Source organism: Limulus polyphemus, unplaced genomic scaffold (genome assembly GCF_000517525.1).
Source record: "Limulus polyphemus unplaced genomic scaffold, Limulus_polyphemus-2.1.2 Scaffold1260, whole genome shotgun sequence".
In the NCBI taxonomy this organism is placed as follows: domain Eukaryota; kingdom Metazoa; phylum Arthropoda; class Merostomata; order Xiphosura; family Limulidae; genus Limulus; species Limulus polyphemus.
The window spans coordinates 67,527-76,786 of NW_013666870.1; the positions used below are offsets into that span (position 1 = coordinate 67,527).

General features: G+C 34.6%; 1 protein-coding gene across 6 annotated transcripts in view; it reads right to left on the minus strand.

Moving 5' to 3' along the window:
• The window catches only part of LOC106462829 (stress-activated protein kinase JNK-like), a 68,856-nt gene that overhangs the window by 47,976 nt on the left and 11,620 nt on the right, over nucleotides 1-9,260 (minus strand). For all 6 annotated transcript variants that reach the window (XM_022390201.1, XM_022390198.1, XM_013922790.2 and 3 more), the window contains one exon: nucleotides 4,595-4,856. In XM_022390201.1, coding sequence (XP_022245909.1) covers nucleotides 4,595-4,752 — 158 coding nt within the window. In that variant the 5' untranslated portion in view covers nucleotides 4,753-4,856. The remainder of the gene's footprint in view (nucleotides 1-4,594; nucleotides 4,857-9,260) is intronic.

Genomic DNA, 9,260 nt, shown 5'->3' on the forward strand with positions numbered 1-9,260 from the left:
AATAATAATACAAAGAAAGTTAATTAACGGTAAAGGTTTAAAGGTTACGTAGTCGATACTTAACTAACGTAGCACGTAAAGTAACTTACTACACACACACACACACACACACACGTGTGTGTGTGTGTGTGTGTGTGTGTGTACCTCAATAGTTAAAGGCACGTTAACGAATTACATTTCTTAATTATTATTATTTGTTAGGTTTATACTACCCTGCTTATGCTTTTAACATTTTTATTTAAGTCACGATTGTCAAGCCTATGAAAGAAACATTCACAGTAATCCATACATATTTTTGGTTGATGTTAATCCATTGGAAGGTAACTATGCTTCAGTTTTTAGGTTTTGTTCTGGCGCAGGAATGGAAAAACGCAATCTGTTTCTGCCAAGGTATTCAGTCCTGCTGTCGATAAAAGCCTATATTTTATTATTCTGCAATAAAAACCAAAACCTATCTTATGCTATTTTGTTGCATAAAAAATCTAAGCTACCTTATTTCAGGGGAAAAAGTTGGATTAACATTTATTGAAAAGTTTGGAGTAATTTCATTAAACAAATGTACATTAATTCCTTCTCAATTAGGTTTACTTTTTAACAAGCAGCCTGCCTTGACAGAAGCAGCTAAGAATCTAAATTTCTGGGTTTGTTTTGAATTTCGCGCAAAGCTACACGAGGAATATCTACGCTAGCCGTCCCTAATATAGTATAGAGGGAAGGCAGCTAGTCAACATCACCCACTGCGAACTCTTGGGCTACTCTTCTACCCACAAATAGTGGGGCTGACCGTCACATTATGACGCCCCCCTGGCTGAAATGGCGAGCATGTTCGGTGACGAGAATTCGAACCCTCAGATTGCAAGTCGAGTGCCCTAGCCCTCAGGCTGTGCCAGACCCAAGCCTTTCTGTGCAGACTTTCTTCAAAAGTACACCTTGATTTGTTTGTTTAAAGTTAAGCACAAAGCTATACAATGGGCTATCTGTGCTCTGCCCACCACGGGTATCGAAACCCGGTTTCTAGCATTGTAAGTCCGCAGACATCCCGCTGTGCAGTACACCTTGAACCAACTAGTGTTGCTGAACAATTCCTGGAAATAACATCTCTCCTAAACACTTCTGGCTTGTTCCTGGAAATAACATCTCTCCCAAACACTTCTGGCTTGTTCAAAGAACATCCTTCCCAACATTTCCTGGCTTTTTCAATGTTGCCTAGCAATTTCTTGAAAGTACATCCTTCGCTTTGTTCACTTGAAAATAAATTCTATGAGCATAAAAGTTATTCAATCGAGTAAGAGTTAGCATTCACAACAAATGATGCCATTACGTCACTTCAAGTACGTGTTTTGTTGATATTAATCATAACTTGGCAAAACAGGGTGAAACCTTCAACGTTCTTACGCTATTTTTCTCCATATTAGTTTTGAAGTGAATCAAGAAAGTGGTTTTATAGTGACAAATAGACGGAAATATCAGTTTCAATAAAATAAAGTTTCATTGAATGCATTGAATTTAACATGCGCAATACCATAAAGTGAACAGTAGGTCTTATACTTAGGAAAGGTGAAAAAAAAAACATTATAAAGATATGTTCACATTCAAATTTATTATACTCCTAGCATGACTTATTTACTGTGATTGGCTAAGAGCGCATCACATGGTATGAAACATTTGGATTGTCACCTTGAAAACAAACCGCACGAATGTTGTCCTGTTGTCAAGGCTGTTGTCATGGGCCAGAACATTGCAGACGATAATGTTTTTCAACATAGTGAAATGGCACCGATTCATTTTACCCTAATTACAAACAATTAGCTCAAGACCCTAAAATCAATGTGGACATACCATATGACGTACCATTTCAGTTACTCAAAGAATGAAAAGCTAGGCTAAATATACTATGTGATAGCGTTAATTAATCAGATTTTAGTAAAACTGATGTAAACTGAAGAGGAGGAACAGAATTATTGACTGAAGATTTCGGAGAACAGATAACTTGTTGCCTTCAAAACCTGTCAATAATTGTTTAATGATCTATTAGTAGTTGTATTGAGAAGTGGGTTAAACTTGCAAGAAAGTAGGAATTTACCTTACGTAAATTTACCTTACACACTTTACTAAAAAAAACAAGAGGTAATTCTCAATAGCCGCGGCACTTGAAATTCTTTTAGGCAGGATTGGAGTATATTAATCTACGAGACCTTGGGCATGGTCAAATACACTAATCGAAATTATTTGACCTCCTGAGCCCAAAACTGTAATTAGATTTAAAATCGTTTAGGAGATGACGGAGCTATGAGCTAAAAGTTTGTACTTAAAAAAACAACAACAAAAACAAAAAACTCAGAGCCATTTTATGAGCCGCTATGCCGCGGCTAAAAATCTTTTCCATTCAGGATGATGAATGATGGTGTTAATGATGCGTTTCCACAAAATGTAGCTTGTAAAACAAATACAAAATAGCAACTGCAAGTAACATTGGTTTCGTTCTCGTTGATTATCTGTCTTATGATGACAAATACTGGAGAATACAACAGTAAACAAGCTAAATCGCCCTCCTACAGCCATCAAAATGAGAGTTATCTTGAAATATGCATGAAAGTTTGCGGTTTAGTAACTGCAACTGAGAAACTCAGATGGACAGCCCTTCTGCATCCAAACCTAATCTAGCTCCTTGTTACTTTAATATTCTTCTTTTTTTCTTTTGTCTTCTCAAAGGCTGTTTCTTAGTTTGCATTTTTCTAATATTTGCCCAAAGCTACTCAAAGGGTGTCTGTGTTAGCCGTTCTTGACTAAGTTTGAATTGATAGACTAGAAGGGAGGCAGCTGACCAACAGCACCCATTGCCAACTCTTGGGCCATTCCTGACTGACCAATCAGTTGGATAATACTGGAATTTGACGGTCAGCCTTATAACGCACATACTGCTCCAAGGTGCGGTGGTCCATTTTTTAATATTTTGTTTATGACGATGAGACATGAACATGAATCCGCAGATACACAGTTCGTTGTGCTAACCACTAGGCCATTGTCAATATGTGTGGATAACATTTTCAGGAACTGATAATCTTAAAGCAGCTGTTAAAGTGTAAGCATCACATTTACATAAAAATTAAAAGGTAAACACATTATTCCACGATTTAACGTGGTGATAACTGTACATACTTTCAGCTATAAGCAGAATCTATGTAATATTGGAAGGTTAGACATTAAAACGATACAGCTTTTACAGACTTAATGCCGAAATAAAAGAGAAAGGGAAATTGATTTATTTATGCGAAATTTCGAGCAACTGCTGACGACTTACAGGATATTACTCAGTGACAATGTACTACTTTCTAAGCCTAACAAAGAGAAGTTACTGGAAACTTCTCAGATAAATCAATTTTTCTTTTAGTTGGACTTTTTGTCATTACAACCTCTTATGTGAATGCGATAACTATACATATGGAATACTCGTGAGTCATTCATTTGAAGTAAATCACCATATATTTTCTATAGCCATTGAGCAAGAAAAATATCATAAGTGTTACACAAAAAGAAAACTTGTGCTTAATTGCTATTTCAAATCAGGTAGATTGTCCATTTGATATTATAATTTACAGTGTAATTAGTGCAACAATTCCGTGAAAGAAATATCTAACATACCCAACATTAAACTGTTGTGGTACAAACACATATTGCTATGCTTTCGTTTCATCATTTGTTTATTAATACCTGATTTTGAATGTGAAAACACACGTCGACAAATAAGATTTTTTTAAATACAACATAAATTACAGAACAACTTACTTTATTACACTGGTTCTCAATTTAAAGTGCTCAGTATCGCTGAAAATGAGGCGCGGTATATCTTGTCACCCGGGGTGACTAAAATTTCAAGGTGGTTGGTGTCGGGGTGAAAAAATATGGATAATTTATTAGCCTACATATTTTTCATGTTTACACTGATGGAAGGAAAAATGTGAGTACAAACAAATACAAGATAGTAATGAATAACTTTATTATATTTTTGTATTAAGTAGTTTATTTGGACTATCACCACGTTATTTTAGTTTTATTAACGCACAAGCTTTCGGCTCAATTACCTAAGCCTTCTAGTTCTACAGGTGCGAGATGTTTAGTAATAAGTTTATTGTTGTAAAGAAATATGGGACACATTCTTTTTTTGTTGTTGCTTGGCAACTTGTAATTCGAAATGTTCCGTTAGGTCCTGTTGTTTACTAATGGTTTCGTACCTGTAGAAGGCTTAGGTAAATGATTGTCCAAATAAATTACTTAATACAAGTATGAGTACTCACGTTAAAAGCCTGAAAAGTTATATATTAATTTTTTTAGAAACTGAGTGTAAACTGTAAGTAAAAATAGTTATATACCAGAAGAGCTCAGGATAGATAAAGGTTGAGAATCGATGCCATTACTTTAAACCTTAACGCCAACAGCACTTGAATTGCATGTACTATTTCACATTAGCGTTCAAAGTCTGACTTATTTCATAACTCGTAATTAATGCTTAGCGTAAAGAGTGTAACTGTTGAATTGGTCAATGAAGCATGTACTTTAAAGTGCAAAAACATATTTTCAATAAATATTTACTTACCAGACAATTCCTTGAGCTCCAGATCCGATAGGCCTAAGGTTCTGGTAACGTTTAAGAATCGTAAACTTGGCATCGCCCACTTCGACAGTATAGAACATAGAAGAATTTTTGCTGGTCATGGTTTTGGAGTTATTAAATTCTTCAGGGCACAATCGCATTAGGATTTCCACAACGGACTGGGGAGACAGAACTCACAAAACTGAATTACAGGAAAAGTTGTTGAAAACTATAACTTTAGCTTCAAGGACATCCCTAGCTGAACCTACAATGCACAGAGAGTAAATAATTGATAAGCACAATGTAAAAACTTATCTGTAGGCTAAAATTACAGAAAAGCATTGACAAAGAATTACATAACAAAAGCACATACTGCCCCAAGGTGACGTGGTCCATTTTTTTTATATTTTGTTTATGACGATGTGACATGAACATGAATCCGCAGATACACAGTTCGTCGTGCTAACCACTAGGCCATAGTCAATATGTGTAGATAACATTTTCGGGAACTGATAATCTTAAAGCAGCTGTTAAAAGTATACAATACGTTAACAAAACGATAGACAAAATGTACTGTACTTAAATAAGTTTTAGAAGTGATGGCTGGTTTATTGCCTACACTTGCAACTATATTTTGCCAATATAGATGCAAAAGAAAAATAAAACTTTTTTCTTAACACTCTTCCTTTACTAAGGTTTCATAATTAGTACTTTTAAATTAGGTTTTACATTTAATTTTTGTTTTAAAATGCCGTTTTTGAAAACATTCAACACCAAGAATGTCACTATAGACAAAATAAGCTGTCACATTTATTATTATATACAACACGCTTTTGTTCCCTGTGTAACCGAATTCTGATACAACCTTACGAAGATGTAACGCTGAAATTCGCATTCTTTGCGTATACTTGAGCAAAATGTAACAAATAAAAGTATTCATAAATAAGAAGTTTATATTTCTGTTTATTCTCATAATGTAACAAATTTAATCGCATCTTTTCTGATGGTGATCAGCAAATGCATGTACATAAACTATATTTGACCGTTCCAGTGTAAATGTACAACATTAAATTGACGATTACTTTTTAAGTGTTCTTAAAACAACATGTGAATTGATACAGTGTGTAAATTTACTATAAACAAATTACAAATTGATATTCTTTATGTTACAGTTTTAAAGTGAAAATAGACTTTGGGTAACATATAAATGAATAGTCCTAAAACTCAACTATGTATACTTCAATCCAGGCTGACAATCAAGACTCGAAGTAAAACTAACACATTTACTGACATCACCATTAGAATTCAATGAAGTTATAGCGATTATAAATAATTTCTTACTATTTCGAATTTCAAAGTACATGTGAAGTAAAATTTTTTTAACTGATCAATACCTATATTTTCTAAATATTAATTTTATTTTCTCAAGTTTTTTTGTTGTTGTTGTTGTCAAATCCTTTAATCGAGAGTAGAGTACTAAAGCGCCCAAATTACGAAAACATTTACCAAGTATGCTAGGACAAAATGTAAGGAGTCTTTAACAGAATCCCTGACTAATACTACCAAACAGGAAATTTCATCACCTTCGAGGGATAAGCTGATGCTGACTGTGTTTGACAAGTTAATGAAGTTACCCAAAGGGTTTTCAAGGAGAACCGCTGGAACGCATAAAACTAAATATTTTCGCCTTATCTTTTCAGAAGCACAAAGAAGTAGATGTTAACACCAAACTTCGTGAATTGACGTCAAGAAGTACGACAATTCCAGTCAAGTTGGGTTTATTTTATTTAATCATATTTACCACTAGGCAAAAAAATAAATATGTATGGCTAAATACTGTAGCTAAATATCCTAATGATATCCTAAAATTACAGAAAAGCACTGGCAAAGAATTACATAACAAAAGCACTCCGTTCCGAAACATAAGTGATTCATCGTATCATTGAACCTTATGATATCACCCTACTTAAGTTGATCGATTACACCACAAACAAACAAACTGACTGTACAATGGTTATCTTTGTTAAGTTAGTGAGTCAGTAATACGTGATACGTATATACCAATATGTCTTGGTCACAATATTTTATTCGAAATTATTAGTCACGGATAACAAGCACATCTACGTTTTCATCTTTCAAATCAAAATGTAAAAATTGTTGTATCATGATACATAAATATATCGACATGGATATTTAATACAGGTTGATTTACAAATTAGCTTGACAAACACAAACACAAAATTTGAAATATAGTAAGCGCCCAGATGGATGGAAACCAGTTGTCAGCACATGCAGTGTATTTGCCTACCACTCTTAACCCTTCAACTGCAGTTGACATCATTTTGCGCGCCACATTTTGAATGGCCCGCCGCATGGGGTGGTAGGTAGACTTACACAAGCCGCAAACGAAGGGTTAATCGAAAAGCGAAACTAACCGCCATAATCATAAAGTCTCACACAATGTTTGTTTGTTGTTGAGCACAAAGCTACACAATAGGCTATCTGTGCTGTTACCACTTTTCAATAAGAGTAGGCCCAAAAGTTGGCGGTGAGTGCTGGTGACTAGCTACATTCCCTCCAATCTGTTAGTTCAAAATTATGGACGACTAGCACAGACAGCCGTTGTTAGGTTTGCGCGAATGTTCCAAAACAAACAAACCAACCCTCTTGATAATTTTATAATATTTGTTTAATAATTACTCTTAAAGGCTACAATATTCATATCAATAAAATTCTAAATATTGTACAGGAGAAAAAAGTCTAAATCCTCTTAATTACGAAATTCTTATTATGAAAGATCTTTAAAATGAACGTCTTTAAGTTGATAAAATGATACAATACAAAATTTGTCAGGAAAGAAAAGTGACAGACTGTTATTCTGAAATAAATTAATATAACGTATACATGTGTGATTATCTTTTTAATAATTGTTATAAAAGCATGCGATTCTCTTTTTTTAAATAATTCTCTTTATTATATAAGTTATATATGCAGTATACTTTAAAGTTACAGTTTAAACGCCGACAGCCGGTGAAATATAGGAAAAACAACTGGCCTAAACATTGTTATGAAAGCACGTTAACCGCAGTTATTTTCCCCTACATTCGTCTTATTTTGCCCATTTGTCTGCTGTCGGTGTTTCGACTGCAACTTTTAATATTATAATCTGTATTAGATTAGAACGTGATAAATGTTCTTATTGGTCAGTAAACCGACAGTATTATGTTTGTGTGTTAGGCACTTAATTACTTTTAATGAAACAAATAAGAAAATTAGTATGTATCGAGAAAATCATTCTGACAGTCTTTTTGATCTCCTAAGGCTACCCAGCCAGCTGCACGATAGACAGCGCCTCACTATTCTTGGGAGAGATAAGCACTTCTTACTATTTAAGAACATCCACAAAAACACTGTAGAATGACTCGCATATAAGTTCTTATGATTACAAAGTCGCTGTGGTCACTTAACCGCCTCTAAAATAAAAAAGTTTGTTTGTTTGTTTGAAGTTAAGCACAAAACTACACAATGGGCTATCTGTGCTCTGCCCACCACGGGTATCAAAACCCGGTTTCTAGCGTTGTAAGTCCGCAGACATACCGCTGTGCCACTGGGGGGCAAAATAAAAAAGACTAGCACATTGGTTCTCCGGTTCTTCTGAGTGACGAGTACAGTTAATTAAAAGTGAAATAAACAAATAATTTGATGTCAATATAAATCATAAACTTAATTCTGATGTTCAATGACTTAAATACAATTGACAAAAATTACAGTTCACCAATGAAATTACTGTTTTGATCACCACTATCTGTTGTACCCTAGCTGGCCTGACGATCCCTGGAATTAGGCCTCGTCGGCACTGGATATTGCAGATATAGTGTGGTTAATGTATCATTTCATTCTTCTTTACTTTGATAAATTCTTATAAGTAAATTGTTTGACAGAGTACAACTTTTAATTTAGTATTTACGATGGGTCGAGTATTAAATTGAGATCTATAAGTTGTTGTTTGTTTTAAAGCAAAGCCACAGCAATCTGCTGTGTCCACCGTTGCAAGTCCGTAAACTTATTGCTTTCCTGTCGGGCGCCAAAGAGATCTATAAGATCTTCGCCCTTTCACCCCAAAGAGGTCGTCAGAACCTAAGGCTTAAGATTTTCAACCACAGCCCAAACTGACCAATTCCTTTTATCACACATGTAGTTTGAGATTTTTAATAAACTGTACACACGCTTATCACATATCCTTGTTTAAAGACGAACATTTCAAATTTTATTATGACTACTACTAATAATTATTCCTGAAAAATATGAGATATTGTTTATATTTTGTAATCGCGCAATTTGGAGCCGAAAAATTAAATTCTATCAAGCTATGAAGATGGACCCCTTTTTCATAAGCAATGCCACAAAAGATTGTACAATTCATTCAACCTATCACATTTGATATAATTCGTTTCTTTCGTCTGCGTTGTATTGTAACGGATTTATATCAATGAAACATTATTCCTATTTTGAAAAAAAGATTGCTTGATTTTTTTAAATCTCTGGTTAAAGCTTAAATTGTAAAGAAGAGTGACGCTTTCATCTATAAGTAAGTATTCCAGGGCCCGGCATGGCCAGGTGGATAAGGCGCTCGACTCGCAATCTGAGGGTCGCGGGTTCGAATCCCCGT